Here is a 17,821-nt window from a genome sequence, read left to right on the forward strand (position 1 = left end):
CCTCCCTCTCAGGTCAAGGCGCACCAGGCCGTGCACAGTGGTGTCACCCATGGGAACGCTCTGCCTCTGCTGTCTGTTAGCTCAGCCTTATGGTCTAATTCTCTGCCTCTTTCTCTCCCACCCACCCCTTCCCACACCTTTCTTCTATCGCTCCACCCTTTCTCCTCCCTCTTTTTGTGGCCTCCAGGTGTCCAAATGACTTTACTGGTGATCGCTGTCAAACCTACGTTATGGCACGTTTCTACCGTATGTCAACTTCCTCTTGAGTCACATGTGCACGTCGTGTACCGTGGTACCTCGGTTTTTGTCGGTAATCCTTCCCAAAGGTCTAAACGAAAACCCAATACATATTTAATGAAAAATCCAATTAATGCAGTGGCCGATGGGGGGCTAACATGTTACAGAGTCCAAAACACACGTAAACCCCCAAAACACATAATACGGGGAAAACACAAGGGGTCTACGATTAAATCGGAAGTGAGCTATGGAGGGCCAAATTAAATAAATACTTATTTAAATATTCACTTAGATCAAGGGTGTCAAACGTACGGCCCGCGGGCGGGACCAGGTTTTATCCGGCCCGCGGGATGAGTTTGCCAAGTCTAAAAATGAGCGGATTTTTTTTAATGAAAGAAACTGCTGTTCTAAATGTGTCCACTAGATGTCGCAATAGCAATTGTTTTGTAGATGATGCTACATATGTAAAAAAAAATAAAAAACACATCATGTTAGTGCACCAGTCGAGGATTGATTGATTGATTGAGACTTTTATTAGTAGGTTGCACAGTGAAGTACATATTCCGTACAATTGACCACTAAATGGTAACACCCGAATAAGTTTTTCAACTTGTTTAAGTCGGGGTCCAAAAATGAGCAAACTACATAAATAACATACTGTAATTTTATTTAGATTTTTTTTTTATCTTGATAGATTGAAAATTAACACCATTGAGTTGACTGATGAACATTATCACATAATTTATTCAGAAAGTATAAATAACAACAAATAAAGATAGAATACTATTAACCGCAATATCCATCCATGTAAGTGTAAAAAAACAAAAAACATTATGATTTGTACATTTTCAGAATGTGCATCTTCCTTTTTTAAACAAAGAAAACAATCTGAAGTTGTCTTTATTTTTAAGTTATCGTGCCGTGATTTTACCACTAGGGAGTAGAATTTTCTCCATGTGGCCCCCCATCTAAAATGAGTTTGACACCCCTGACTTAGATAGATGTGTCACTAATTAACTATAATTGGAATTAAATACACAAATGTGTAATTGAATGTGAGTATTTAATGTAAAATTACATTCAATCGTTTAATTATTAATTTAAGTATTTCATGATTTAATAATTATTAATTGAAATCACTAAATAAACCATAACATTATGATTTTTTAATCTATAATTACATCTATTTTTAAATTATGAACTATAAATCAAATACTGAAATAATACAATCAATGAATAAATTGTTAAATATTATTGTACATTAAATGAATTATTGACACATTTAATAACACAGTTGTGTATATAAAGTTAAAGTTAAAGTACCACTGATAGTCACACACACACAAGGTGTGGTAAAATGACTCTCTGCATTTGACCCATCCCCTTGTTCCACCCCCTGGGAGGTGAGGGGAGCAGTGAGCAGCAGCGGTGGCCGCGCTCGGGAATCATTTTGGTGATTTAACCCCCAATTCCAACCCTTGATGCTGAGTGCCAAGCAGGGAGTAATGGGTCCCATTTTTATAGTCTTTGGTATGACTCGGCCGGGGTTTGAACCGGTCTCAGGGCGGACAGTCTACCCACAAGGCCACTGAGCAGTTCCAAAAATAATTTATTAATGACACATTTAAATAATTATTTAAAGATCAGCGGAGAGGGAGGAGGGGAAGCCATTTGCCTACAAGTTCTCACTTAAATTAAATAGTGTTTCTCATCTTCTTTATCAAAGTCCTGGCACTCGCAACTTTCTTTGAACCCCAATGCATGGAATATGTTTGGGCACTCAATTCCGCGGAATGATACGCTAGTTCGTTACGCACGATGTTTGCCCGTATGATAGGCAACAACATTTTTCGAATCATCCAAAAAAAGAGGCGTATGAAAGCCGAGGTACCACACTGTATGGAATAGAGTACTGATGAATGTGTGTGCATCTTTTGTGTTGTGTTTGTGTTGTGTTTGTGTTCTGCATGCGACGTTGTGCGCTGTTGAACCTGCTTATTGTCAGGTTGTTTTTTGACATGCAGACATTTTGTGGAAAGAACACAGTTTTACCAAAACCTTGCGCTTGCTTGAGTGACTGATGCTTGTTTCTGTTGCAAGTGTGTGTAGCCCCGTTTCCACCAAGTGGTACAGTTGACTTAGCTTGGTACATTCTTGCTTCAATAATAATAATAATATTAATAACCACACTCCAGTTTACTGATTGAATGATAAAGAATGGCCACTTCCTTACAAGAGCAGGAATGGACTAGAAAGTGCACAGAACATTATTTACAGCTGATGTCATCACACAGCTCTGGATTGTATCATGTTCCGAGTCACTATTTATGCGCTGGAAGCACGTGCTGATCCCTTCTGAACTGTACCGTTTGGTGAAAACACTGTTTTTGTTGATATTAGAGGAGAAAGCCAGGTCAGGCTATGGGCATAACAAATCACTATATTCTATCAAATCCTTATATTGTATCATATCTTGCTAGGGTCAATCTATATTTTGGTCTTGAATTGATCTTTTCATGACTGAGAGTTGGAAAACATAAACATTTTTTTTTTTTTTTATTTAAATTTTTTTTTAAGAAAATACAATTGAAAATTAAAGAGTTGTTTTCCAGTGTCAATTGGCAATAACTACGTCTAAAAAATGTTTCATTTGTATTAGTTATTTTATTTAACAAAAATCTAAATCACTACTCAGCAGGAATGTGATAACAAGTTACAGTATATCCCGGAACCGGAAGTTATTTCAAGACACTGTTGACAGTGTTGTATCCTTTGCCAGAAAGACCAGACAAGGATAATCAATATGTGTTTATAATTAGGCGTTTAGTTAAATGGTGTGATTTATCATTAAAAACAATCGCATTATTCATAATTTTTTAGCAGATTTATCACACTATCTATTTTGATTGTACATGCTCCCTTACTTTAACCACAGGTGGTTACTTGGAAGGCGGCATGGATTGTTAAACGGTCAGCAATCCGGTCAATGCATATGTCATAATGCAAAACTGTTACCAAGTTCTGAGCAAATACATGACTTTCACTCAAGTAAAACCTTGAAAAAGTTGTTCCTAAATGACATATAATTGCATTTGTGTCCAAATTTTGGGCTTTTTTAAAAGTTGATTTTAATAATTCAAGCGACTAATAATCTGTCATTAATCATGATTAATCCCAATTTAAAACTATGATTAATCTGATTTTAAAAAATATAATAATTTGAGGATACAACATAAGGTTCATTCTCAGTCTTGTCTTTAAATAGAAACTTTGAGTTCCAATGTCAGAATATGAAAAAATCTATTTTTGGTCCGTTTCTATTTCTGCTGACTGATGATTTAAATGTTTGTTATATGAAAAGAAAGAAAATTCAATGACAAAAACATACAGTGACCTCCTTAGAACCAGCATTTTCTGCAGTGCAAATCTGTTATTTTTATCTCTTATTTTTGTCATAGCAAATTAAAATTAAAACAGCACTGTCATGCAAAACACAAATGTCCACTGTGGACGAGGCTGGTTCTCAAGGAGGAAATATAATGCATCATGTTTTTTTTGTTTGGTTTTTTAATCCGTTTATTTCGTCACAACAACAAAAAATACTCTCAATCTATACAATTTTAACAACATAAATAAGAAACTGAAAATAACATGGTGTGTGTCCGAATAGGAGCAGAGAGAGGCAAACGCTTCTAATGCTGTGTGCCCCATCACATAAATATATAATAATATGATTCTTTGAGTGATTCTGTCTAAATATAGTTTATAGTAGATGTTTTTAAATACAAAAGTTTTTTTTTTCAAAACTTTGTCAAAGGGTGGCACAAAGGTGAAAACTTCCTCATCAAAATCATTTGTAGTTACTGTTTGAAAAAGAAAAAAAAAAATCTATATATTTTTTAAGCTGCTGTGCCTCCCTAAAGTTTTCTGGGGGTTCACATTTTGAAAACTGATAAAGGTTTGAATTGAAAACTCCGTTACAATCCATTACTTTTTTTGAATGAAACAAAACCACCCACCATAATCGTAATGATCCCACCCATCTTGCCAAATGAAAAACATGTTAATATCAAATGTGGTCATTAAAGTATTGCTAAAACAACCGCTCTAATGATAGCCGAACAGTGCTGTTTATCTAAAAAAGTGTGTATATTTAGTTCCTTACACCCTAAAATTACATTAGTTTTAGTTTGTGCTGTCCAAATGTTAAATGTCCTAAATGTTAATGCAGATTAATCTACCATCGATATTAATCTGATTATATTTTTACCGCAATTAATCCATCTGCATCCCAAAATGACTCCCAATCCTCAAAACGTCTCTGGCAACGCATTTCGGTCAGTTTGTTCAAGTAGCGTGAGTTACATTTGATGACCGCACACACACACACACACACACACACACACACACACACACACACACACACACACACACACACACACACACACACACACACACACACACACACACACACACACACACACACGGTGTATATAGATATGTGCTGTCACACCAGAGGCACTAACTGCTGCCTCAGATGTCCTCACAAGCTATATTAGGGTTTGCAAGGCCACATCATGCAGCAATAGCAGCAGATGTATCCATCAACTGTGGACCAACGTTGGGGGAAAAACAACTTCTACAAAAGAAAACAAAAGTTCAATGCACTCCAGTAAAAAATGTGTCCAATGCGTTGCAAAGTTACAAATGCTTCTCCGAAATGCCATAATATAACGTCAATGACAATTTATAATATATTCTATCATTATATAAGCTATTATGTATTGGTTGTGCTCCAATAGATATTACCATTGTAAAACATCATACGGATCAGGGGTATTATTTATTACATAATGACTATAGTAAGAATTGTAGCAATACTATAGTCTAGATAAAAAGCATTTATGGTGTCCAGATGTCGGCTTTTCCTGGACAAGTTCACATTTTCGGATCAGATGGGAGTATAAAAATGTACTCAACATATATTATTCCTTACATCGCGACTCAGATTTATGTTTAGCCCCGTCTACTTGCATCATGTTTAACAGAAAAAAAGCCAATTAATATATATGCTATTTGTAATGTGTAATGTCTTCATAACATTTTAAGCCATACAGTAGTGATCTGTTTCAAAATATCAGGTGAAAATGAATCTGTTCCATATACCCAAATACATACATGCATTTTATACAGAAAAATTATAGTTTTACATGCAGAAAGCAATTTGAAAAATGTAATACACATTTTACTTTTATTGAAGACTTTCGCGTTGCTTTGAGTGATTTCTTGAATTGAATAGTGTTTTTCACCTTCCTTGTGAAAGTGCTGTAACTCGCAACTTTCTTTGGCCCCGTCTTAATTTGCAGTTGTACTCAATAAAATAAGCGCAGAGACTAGTAGTAAACAGACTAGATTGTTAGACACAATGTATGGCCGTACGATAACTGAGACGCAGTGTTGGGAAAAACTTTACTAGTAGCAACTAATCTAAATAATTACCAGCACAGACGTCCTCGGTTGTTTCTCACAACAAGACTCGAGGGAGAAGCTGCGAGTTGGAGTCAACCAATTGAGAGAGCTAAAGGAAACCCTGGAGCATTGTCTTCGACCACGGGTTAGCTCCTCACGATAAACATGGAACCCTTCTATGCCACACCGCACCGTCACTGGTCGTCCTCTTGTATGACAACCAGGCTAAACCATGTCAACCGCTTCTGTGTTCACACTGGAGGTGAGAAGCAAAACAGGAGTAAACCGAGGTTGGGGCTATTCCATCCATCCTTAATATATACCATTTAATCCTGTTGGAGATCCCTAGAGCTTATGTCAGCCTGGCTGCGAAGTGTGTACACTCCCATCACAATTTAACGAGTTACCGATGTTTTTGATGTAACGTGGAACTCTACTTTTAATGTATGTGAACAAAACAGCGTCAGAAGTACAGCAGCTTCAATGCAGGCAGTAACTTTTTACTAATGAAAGCAACAACCAGCACCACAATAAAATGAACTTGATAATAAATAGAAAGAGGCAACATCACACAGCAAACAACATGTAGGCTAAGTAAACACACACACACATATACACACTCCTACTACTACAACGAGGGAATAATGAACAACTGATCAATGATTGAAGTAACAAGCTTTCCATCCTACAATACCCCGTTTGTGGACAAGGAGAAAAGATAGCCAACGAAGAACATTGTATCTCTTTATTAGCTAGCGCTAACACGATCAAGTGAAAAGATTCAACAGAGCTGCCGTCACTGTCAGCACACTGCCGCTGCTAAGCTGATAAACAAAGCTGAGCTAAGGTGCTGATCTAAGCGCGCTCTGCCTGACGCCACACGTCACTTGGCAACAGGCACCACCTCTTAAAGGCACACACACTCTGCTCTCATTAAACATCTCACACTTTTTCCACCCGGAAACCTGCCATGTTGCTGACACTACGCATGTTGCGTAATGACGTCAGCCACACCCAGAAGAACCATTAAGAGAACCGCTAGACGAAATGGCAAGGAATTGATACACTGGAACCGGATTTCGATTCCCATCCCTACAACCCCCTCTAATTGATAGTTGAACACGCTAGCCAGTTTGAAAACCTTGCATACTCTTTAGGTACACTATATTGCCAAAAGTATTTGGCCACCCATCCAAATGATGAGAATCAGGTGTCCTAATCACTTGGCCCGGTGTATAAAATCAAGCACTTAGGCATGGAGACTGTTTCTACAAACATTTGTGAAAGAATGGGCCGCTCTCAGTGATTTCCAGCGTGGAACTGTCATAGGATGCCACCTGTGCAACAAATCCAGTCGTGAAATTTCCTCGCTCCTAAATATTCCAAAGTCAACTTTCTTATAGGAAAAGTGAAGAGTTTGGGAACAAGTCAGCCACCAAGTGGTAGGCCACGTAAACTGACAGAGAGGTCAGCGGATGCTGAAGCGCATAGTGCAAAGACTTTCTGCACAGTCAGTTGCTACAGAGCTCCAAACTTCATGTGACCTTCCAATTAGCCCACGTACAGTACGCAGAGAGCTTCATGGAATGGGTTTCCATGGCCGAGCAGCTGCACCAAGCCAGTGGTTCTTAACCTTGTTGGAGGTACCGAACCCCACCAGTTTCATATGTGCATTCACCAAACCCTTCTTTAGTTAAAAATAAAATGTTTTTTTTTTTTTTTTTTCAAATTCAAGACAAAGTTATATGTTTTTTTACTGGTGCACAAATGAACCGTGCATGAACATCACAACAAATTACACACCTGCAAATCAGTGTGACTTCTGCTGTTGCCCTATCCATAACACGCCGATAGGGAAAAGTTTTTATTTACACGATGAGTCAGGTGTGTCTTGACCTCAGCGTCAGAGGCTCCACCGAACCCCTAAGGACGACTCACCGAACCCCTAGGGTTCCATCGAACCCAGGTTAAGAACCACGGATCTAAGCCATACATCACCAAGTCCAATGCAATGCATGGGATGCAGTGGTGTAAAGCACATTGCCACAGGACTCTAGAGCAGTGGAGACGCCTTCTTTGGACTGATGAATCACGCTTTCCCATCTGGCAATCTGATGGACCAGTCTGGGTTTGGAGGTTGCCAGGAGAACGCTACATTTCAGGCTGCATTATGCCGAGTGTGAAATTTGGTGGAGGAGGAATTATGGTGTGGGGTCGTTTTTCAGGAGTTGGGCTTGGCCCCTTAGTTCCAGTGAAAGGAACTTTGAATGCTCCAGAATTCCAAAACATTTTGGACAATTCCATGGGATGGCACTTCAAGTTCATATGTGAGTAAAGGCAGGTGGCCAAATACTTTTGGCAATATAGTGTATTTTCCATTTCTGGGCAGTCTCGAACGCAGCATGAGGGCCACTCAAGTGTTCTGTAAGCACGACTTATCGTAGCAGTCTTCATTCTTCTTACATGTCATTCAGTAACTCTGGCTTGTACAAGACTTAAGGCTAGTTAAAACTTTCTTGATCATCAGGTAGGCATAAGCCAAGAAACGATGTCTGGTATTTTACTATACAATAGGTGAGTCAGTGCCACGTACTGACATGCCCATGTTGCTTCCATTCCCCTTTCAAAAAGGCTTAAAACTTGACCATTTGCGATGTTTACGCACACGTAGGTTAAAGTTGAAGTTAAAGTACCAATGATTGTCACACACACACTAGGTGTGGTGAAATGTGTCCTCTGCATTTGACCCATCCCCTTGTTCACCCCCTGGGAGGTGAGGGGAGCAGTGGACAGCAGCAGTGGCCGCGCCTGGGAATAATCTTTGGTGATTTAACCCCCAATTCCAAACCTTGATGCTGAGTGCCAAGCAGGGAGGTAATGGGTCCCATTTTTATAGTCTTTGGTATGACTCGGGGTTTGAATTCACGACATACCGATCTCAGGGCGGACACTCTAACCACAAGGCCACTGAGCAGGTGGTCAAGTAAGGTTGGCCTGCTGGAGTCGTCCTTCACCGTGTCCATTCTCATCCTATATTAAACTGTAATGCACTCTGCTTAACATTTGAGGGGTTTCTTTTTTTTTTGGCAGAGGAAATCGTGGTGTGTGGGAGAACACGGCGCTCTCTGCATTCAATTTAACTTTGCTGCAGCTGTGCGACGGCATCAAGGACAGAATTTATTTCTGGTTCTCTTCCAGCTGCGTGAGCACACACACGCACACACACAGCATCAACTTTTTTGGAGCGTTGGAGATGTTGGAAATGATGAAAAACATTGAATTCAACATGACTTGTGACGAGTACAGTGTGCATGGCTTTCTAGCTTTTTCACCGAAAGAAAAAACCCTTTTGAAATACGACTGCAAACCTGGGGTTCCTCAAACATGCTGATCCACAGTAGAAGCGCAGCCCAGGAAAGTCACTTTCAAACATGATCGATGCAGCGATTAGCCTTCCAAGTGAACTTTAAGCCGCTGTTGATATTTCACATTTTCCACTCTCAATTATGACAATAAATCACATCTTCTCATGGCGAGCACGCAGCCAACAGGCACACACAGGCACATGCGCGCACGCACATCCATTCCGCACTTAAAGACCTGCTTCCTGCAGGGGCACCTCCCATCCCCAGGAGATGGCGCGGAGCAGGAGGATGGCTTCTGCTCCTCTCTGGGCCTAGCAGCCGCGTATAGTCGTAAGAAAAGCTCAAGACTGCTTGGACACAAAAGTCTAGCGAATAAGCTGCCAGAGATGTCAACTTAGCTGGTTGATGCAGCCCTCTGATACAACCGTAATTATTCTTATTCATGGCCGTTTTGTTTCACGCTTGTTTTAACCTGCCTCTTCATAGAAGGGGTGTGTTTGGAGACGGAAAACTTTTTTTTTTTTTACAAATGTGGCAGGTAATCTGACTGTGTGTTTGCACCATTATGTGAGCTGCTATTACGTTCTTTGACGCTGCCTGCTGACATTCAAGCTCATTTCAAACCAATTGATGTAAAGCGAAGTCATTTGTTCTCGGCCTTGTATTAACCACACAGGCTTAACTTAAGTGTACACATACGTTATAAATAAAGTAGTCAGCCATTGAAGACGCCCGGCAGACACGTTATGGAGAGGGAACAGTGTTGTGAATTTGTTAAGTAGTACCCACGCACCCATTTGAAAGTGTACGCAGAGGTGGACAAAGCACTCACTCAAATTCAGTCATTTAGAGCAGTGGTCCCCAACCACCGGGCCCGCACAAGAAATACTTTTTTTTTTTTTTTAAATATATATGTATATATATATATATTTTTTATTTTTATTAAATCAACATAAAAAACACAATATATACATTATATATCAATATAGATCAATACAGTCTGCAGGGATACAGTCCATAAGCACACATGATTGTATTTCTTTATGAAAAAAAATGTCAAAAAATAAAATACCCTCCCCGGTCCGTGGGACAAATTTTCAAGCGTTGACCGGTCCGCAGCTACAAAAAGATTGGGGACCACTGATTTAGAGTTAATAAAACAAAAATACATCAGGAAGTTGCCTACAGCCACAACTCTAAATGCTGATGTTTTTAGACCAAGGGTTCTGGCGGGACTTGCTCCCTATTGGAATTAATTGCGGACAATGTGAGTACAATCTGTACACTAAATAACGCTATATTTGTGTATTTTAGACTTAGACTTAGACTTAGACAAACTTTATTGATCCACAAGGGAAATTGTTCAACACAGTAGCTCAGTTACAATGATGGAAAGTGTAAGGATGGAAAGGACAATGATAGCTATAAAAAAAAATCTAACATATATACGAATATATACATAATATGTGTACAGAATAATTTATATACATATATATTATACTATGTCTATAACATATATACAATATAAACCAATGACCATGTACAATATTAAAGTATATACAGTATATATGACAGCAGCAGCATAAAATAGAGAGTAGGTCCAGCAGGAAATAGAAAATAGACATTATAAACATTATAAACAAAGAGAAGTAGCTAACATGTCAGGTGTCAGGTAATAGGCAGATGTCATCTATTGCTGTATGGCGAGTGATTATACAGCTGGATGGAGTACGGAATGAAGGAGTTCTTGAATCGCACAGTGCGGGAAGGAAGTTGAAGGAGCCTGTAGGAGTATGAGCTTTGTCATTTAATATACATGTATAACAACACAAACCATCAAATGCATGATTTATTGGGTTACCTTTTTTTGTTTGTTTTTATCCTGATTTCCGACATCTTCACATGAAACCCTAACCTAATAAATTGTACATTAGATTGTTGAGTAGTTTGTAGTGTAACATGACTAAATACCAAAATATAGCGTTATTTAGTGTAACGATTGTATTTGTATGAAATATTTGTTCAATGCGCAATACATTTCTGCATTCCTCGCATTCGTACGTGTGCGCAGATGCGGGGGTGCTTGAATTCCAACAGGGAGCAAGAACACCGGTGCTAATATGGAGGCTCTGTGTTTATTTGCTTTCGTAGAACCTGTACCTCGCGATTACTATAGGACAGTGGTTATCAAACCTTTTCCAACTAGTAGCACCTCAGAAAAAACTTGGCTCTCCAAGTACCACCATTGACCAACATTAAAATACAGTAGCGCAGTAGGCCTATGTATTCGTTAACAGCCAGGCAGAGTTTAAAACTTTTTTTTTTTATGGCCAGTGTAACATTGCACACAGTTTGTACAGTAACACTGTTTTTGAATATAGGAAGAAAAAAAACACTCTACGCTAAAAAAGTCATTCTTTGGCGTACCACTAGATGGATCCCACGTACCACTGGTGGTACACGTACCACAGTTTTAGGATACTCCGTGGTTAAGTGAATCAAGGTGTAAACTGGAGTATGTAACGGATATTAAAAATAGGACTGACAAAATTGATGCCTCATTGCGGATTAAGCTATCCATTTCCTGGTGGTGTTACGGTTTAGGATTGGTACCCAAATCAGTACTTTTTCTATCAGCTGGTGTGCAATAAGTGCAGTACAGTACTTCCTAACTACAGCGACACACAAGCTGAAATTAATGCATACTTGCAAATGAGACTCAGAAATATAAGCTAATCATAATATAACCAAAAACTGGACAGGACAGTTATGGACAGCTCAGTCTTAAATTTTAAATACAATCATTATATTGCATTTTTAAACAAATAACATTTGTCACTACATGAACACACACAAGAGCACGGAAAATCGGTATAGGTATCGATTCCCAGGTATTAGGGACAGCATGTAGGCTCTCTCAAAAGGAAATTTTGCCTACAAAAAAATATGACAAATTATTGTACTCACTCTGCTGGAAGGAGTTTTCTTTTCCCCGAAGCACTTTCATTTTAAAATAGCACATTAATACAAAAGCAGTAACGGGTCCACTTTAATGTTAATGAATGTTAAAAACCGACAATATATTAAAGCTGTTAAGCACATATACTGTATATTCCATTCTTTCTTAAGTCTCTTTGCTCATGCAAAATGGAACACCATTACTATGGATTTAACATGAATTATATTTATTTGTGATTAATCCAAATTAATCCACAGCAACATTGTGATTAATGAGATTAAAACATGTAATTATTTGACAGCCCTAAGTATAAATAATTGAATTGGTCATATTGTACTGAACAGTCACAAGATTTCCTTTGTTGCAATGATGGCAATTTCTAGTTTTATGGTTTTTATCCCACTTTTTCTCTTTGCCACCAAATGAATCTGGTTTAACTGTTTTTTAGGCCTATTTTTATCCTAAAAACGTTGGTTTTGAGTACAAATTGTACCACTTTTTCCACAGCAAAAAAAGTTATAAAATAAAATTATTTGAGACTAGATTTTTTTTTTTTATACAAAAAACTAGTGTAATTATCTGTCCATACAGCTAGGTAACTTAACTTGATAATACCCCCTAAAATAGGATTTGTATATCTAACAATTGGCAGGACTTTTAAAATAGAAATAAATATTTTATTCTGAAAACAAGCATTATTCAACTATATCCAACAATTTATAAATTAAGCATCCTGGGCATGTTGTAGAATCTTTAAACAAGATTTTTTAAGTGGAGGAAAACTAAAATATCTTATTTGAATATTTATTTTCTCAATTTCAAAGTGTTTTAACGAAAATCGGCAAAACGTAATTATTCATGCTAAAATTAAGATGTAATGTCAATGACTGAAAATAAACAAATAGTTCTTAAAACTAGGGACATTTCTAGAAGTAAAATTTAAAATGTTGGCAAGTGGCAAATAATTTGCAGTGCACACCTTTGTAATTTCTGACTGTGTAGTCACACACACGGTAAAAAAATACCAGGATTTCACAGCATTTAACAAAAACATTTTAACAGTAACATACTGTACCGGTAATTAAAATGGATATTTTTTTTTACAACAAATGACTGTAAAAAATTTACGACAGCCTTGTAATTCATAGCAATGGACTGTCATTTCACAGTAAAATACCATAAATGTTACTGTGAAAGTGATGCCACTTTCTGTGAATTTACAATGATTTTTTTGCAGTGTAGATAAACTGAGGACATGTTAATCTAAATGAGGTACATTATTTGTGTGCATGTGTGTGTTTGTGTGTGTGTGTGTGTGTGTGTGTGTGTGTGTGTGTGTGTGTGTGTGTGTGTGTGTGTGTGTGTGTGTGTGTGTGTGTGTGTGTGTGTGTGTGTGTGTGTGTGTGTGTGTGTGGGTGTGTGTGTTGCATTCTGCTGTTGTAATGTCTTAAATGTCACTAACATTGTTTTGTGATTGTTACTCACTGAAAAGTATGTGTTCACTTGCCCAATACGTACTTGTGTGTGTTTGCTCCACCGTATGTTAGGAGGTGCCTCTTTCATAATCTGCTTTTTTGTCTCTCTTTTGTTCTTCAACTTTCTGCAATGGCAGATCACCTTGGAATTGAATTTATGGGTATGGAACAATCTATTTTGAATGTCCGTCCTGCATAGATATACTAAAAAAACAAACAAAAAAAAAACACCCAATAATAAAAGCAAGTGACTGACTGACTGACCTGCATCCAATTCATCTGTGGTGTGACCTGTGAATCATACGATTAACAATCAGTCAGCCATAGCGTAACTTGATCGAATGTACGAATCCTGCTCTCCATCAGACATGATTAACATGGATGCACTTCTCCTACATGTGCATTGACTCACAGTAGCCATGTTCCTCCTTTTTTTTGTTTCCTCATTCCATCTTTAACAAGTATGATCTATCATGTTTGTGGCTGCCAGATGCCTTTCAACTGTCGGCTTTCTCTTTGCATATGCCATCCTTTTTCTTTCCTAGTAAGATTTAGAACCTGTGTCTTGCCTCACCCCGTCATTAGTATAACTATTTTGCCTATCAGCTATAAGACGTCTGCGCTGATTGATTTACCTTTTAAAAGAGTGGATGCTGACAGGAGCATGCATTTCTATTTTTGCATCCTACATCCATGATTTTCTTCTGTTTGCTGCTATTTCCACCCTCCTCACGACAGCTCTGATTCTATTTGAGCTTTTCCAGAAAAGTGCTTCAGTGACTGGGGGTAAATTATATTTGCACAGTGCGAGGCTAGAGTGTGTTCTCAAGAGAATTTGGTAGGGAAGTACCCAATGTTACGTTTTAACTCAACCAGTTTTCCAACAAAAAGACAGTCATGAAGCTTTGATTAATGATCCGAGTGAAAATAATAACAATTCATAAAATCTGGATTTTATGGCGTGCCAGGAAACTCAAATACGCGAACATTTCCCCAAAATAATTAAGTTTTGGATAGCAGAAAAATCGTATTGTTTATTTTAAAGTGTATTTTATCTGATTACTTGATTACTCTATTATTAATTATTAATCAATTATTATTAAAATAATCGATCCCTGCAGCCTTTTATGTTGCAATAGAATGTTTTAATATTTATTCACAATTAACCCTGTGATGCCTGGATTATGACAATCTACGACTGTTACCTTTTTTTTGCAACTTAATTTGTTTAGTAACATACATTTTAAGTTGTTGAAATGTCCACAAGAGTGGACAACATGTATTAGATAAAATATATTTTGAAGAAAAAATTATTAAATGGTTTGGTAAAACACTATAAAATATGTTTTAACAACGTGTTCACATATTTTAACGCATGGGTTCTTAACCTTTTTTGACCCCGGGGCCCGACGTTCCCACTACAAAGGGGGCAGGGGCCCACTCAAATATTATCACTGAATTAGTAATCTTACTCTTGATTTTAATCCTATTCAATAATTATATCTAACCTACTTAGAGTTTAACAGGATAAACCATGTCGAATGATCTGAAAACATATATTCATCACAAAGATTATTATCAAGGCTTAGGTCAGGCTGATAACATAAATAAAAGAAGGGAGTCATAACAACTGATGAAAAATAAATTTACATGCAGTTATGCAGCGCTAAAATAAATACATTCTAACTAAATTAATAATAAATTATAATAAAGAGTAGGCTCCAGCCCCGCGACCCCGAGAGGGACAAGTAGTAGAAAATGGATGGATGTTTCTCAACTAAACTATCAATAAAAATACAAGTGCAAATGCAAGTACATCTTCACCACTTTAGTCATCATTTTTGTGCTTAAGAAATTTATTTTTGATATTGTCATTACTGCCACAAGTGGTGGAAAAGTGTATTACTACGGCCCCTACAGCTGAGAATCAGATATTTTTTGACAGCCCTCTAGGGGGCGATCGCGGCCCAACATCAGGCCATATAAGAAACACTCTTTAGACGTATTCCAATACCGTTAAATGTGTTACAAAACCATTGGAAAGCTTTTTTAAAACACCCATTCAAAAATTATTGTTAGGTTTTAATAAAAAACTAAATGTGCATTCCAATAACTTACGAAAATTAATTGATTTTCAGACAAAAGTTACTTCAGCTGAAGTAGTTTAAAAAACACTAAAGGCTTTACAAGGCAGTCAAAATACTGTCTAGTAAGTTATGCATATGTCCGCTTCAATTTTAAAATCAATAAGCAACAATTATATTACTCCTTAGTTGTTGCTTGATTTTCCCATACTTTTATAATTGCAAGGGTCTACTAAAATATAAGTAAATGACATATAATCCTCCCCTGCTATGCACTTCTGTGCTCTATGTTCGTCAGCCATCCCGTTTTTTAGGTGTATTTTTTGCACTTAGAACAGCTAACCATAGGTGGCAACATACGGCAAGACAGAGTAGTGTCCACTTTGACATTAAAACTTGAGCATATAGGAGGAATCAGCTTTTGAATAGCTGTCCACTGTCGTGGCTACAACGCATCACAGGGTTAAATGTCACACATCACATCACGGTAAAATGACATATTTTTGACTAACCATATATTTTTTCTTACTCTATACTTTATTTGTTAGATTATTGGCCTATCTTACATAATACAACTAGCATCTGAGCTATATTACTTAAAATAGTCACAATAAAGTACACACAAATATGTATTTTTGTATGCTTTAAACATGTATACATGTAGTTGTAATATTCTCTATGCATTTAAGATTGAAAAGATTGCATTTTCCAGTCATCCCCCCAATATTTCCAAACACAGTTTCCCAAAAATGGTGTACTCTATACATTAAAAAAAACGAATTTGCTTGTTGATAATTACATATTTGTATTATTATTGTATTTGAATCCCTTTTTATAATTCTATGTAATTATAGTTACACCGCAATATTTTACAAAAGTCCATGAAGATTTAATCCTAAAATTAAAGAAACATCAATTGAGCTACTAGCAGTGGAAGTATGCATGCACTCTCAATTTACAATACCTTGTATGAAATCCTCAAGCTCAGAAATGTTGTTTGCCACAAAGAATACCATTGATTTCTACACTATGTCAATAGCATAAATGATGCCCCCTTGCAAACTTTTTTCTGGAAAAGCTCACTAGTTTCAAGGTAGTATTTGTGATAATGTACGACATTAGAAAAGGTAAGAAGAAGTTATGAAGTATATTATACTGTGTAATGTAATAAGCTGCACTATCAAGAGACTGACTGTCTTTTCCTTTTACTTTTGTCATCGTGTGCATCTGTGTGTGTGTGTGTGCGCGTGTGTGCATGTGTGTGTTTTGTGTGCCGTGCACAGAGGCAGAAGAACTCTACCAGAAGAGAGTCCTGACAATCACGGGTATTTGTGTGGCTTTGTTGTTGGTGGGCATCGTGTGCGTGGTGGCCTACTGTAAAACCAAGTAAGTTCCCATCAAAAACACATAACACAATAGAGGAAAAAAAACAGCAGCCAATGATTGTGTTATTTTTTATTTTATCAACAGGAAACAAAGAAATAGGATGCACAATCATCTGCGACAGAACATGTGTCCAGAGCACCCCAATCGGAACTTAGCTAACGGACCCAATCACCCAGGACCTGGACCAGAGGAAATCCCCATGGTAGATGTGAGTTGGAAAAATGTATGTCAATTAAAGATGAAGAAGCTCATTTTATTGTAATTTCACTGCTATGTCTTAAATATTATATTCTTACTCATCTTACAGTCAGGTCAGTACAATTATTACCAGGTTTCCCAATCTGATATTGATATAGGATATTGGTCCAATTGAAACAAAAAACATGATCAGATGATACTGGCTTCCATCTAAAATTTCCATTTTAAAGGCCTACTGAAATGAATTTTTTTTATTTAAACGGGGATAGCAGATCTATTCTATGTGTCATACTTGATCATTTCGCGATATTGCCATATTTTTGCTGAAAGGATTTAGTATAGAACAACGACGATAAAGATTGCAACTTTTGGTATCTGATAAAAAAAAGGCTTGCACCTACCGGAAGTAGCGTGACGTAGTCAGTTGAACATATACGCAAAGTTCCCTATTGTTTACAATGATGGCCGCATGAAGTGAGAGAGATTCGGACCGAGAAAGCGACAATTTCCCCATTAATTTGAGCGAGGATGAAAGATTTGTGGATGAGTAAAGTGCAAGTGAAGGACTAGTGGGGAGTTGAAGCTATTCAGATAGGGAAGATGCTGTGAGAGCCGGGGGTGACCTGATATTCAGCTGGGAATGACTAC

The 17,821-nt window shown here is 37.5% G+C and overlaps 1 protein-coding gene across 3 annotated transcripts in view; it reads left to right on the plus strand.

The window, feature by feature from the left end:
* nrg2a (neuregulin 2a) overlaps positions 1–17,821 on the plus strand; it is a 236,785-nt gene that overhangs the window by 205,646 nt on the left and 13,318 nt on the right. Inside the window, exons 6-9 of one of the 3 annotated variants that reach the window (XM_062048626.1) lie at positions 188–246; positions 13,643–13,666; positions 16,873–16,975; positions 17,060–17,198. In XM_062048626.1, coding sequence (XP_061904610.1) covers positions 188–246; positions 13,643–13,666; positions 16,873–16,975; positions 17,060–17,198 — 325 coding nt within the window. The remainder of the gene's footprint in view (positions 1–187; positions 247–13,642; positions 13,667–16,872; positions 16,976–17,059; positions 17,199–17,821) is intronic. The other 2 variants (XM_062048628.1, XM_062048627.1) reach the window with 2 other exon arrangements.

This window comes from Entelurus aequoreus, linkage group LG05 (assembly GCF_033978785.1).
Source record: "Entelurus aequoreus isolate RoL-2023_Sb linkage group LG05, RoL_Eaeq_v1.1, whole genome shotgun sequence".
Lineage (NCBI taxonomy): Eukaryota > Metazoa > Chordata > Actinopteri > Syngnathiformes > Syngnathidae > Entelurus > Entelurus aequoreus.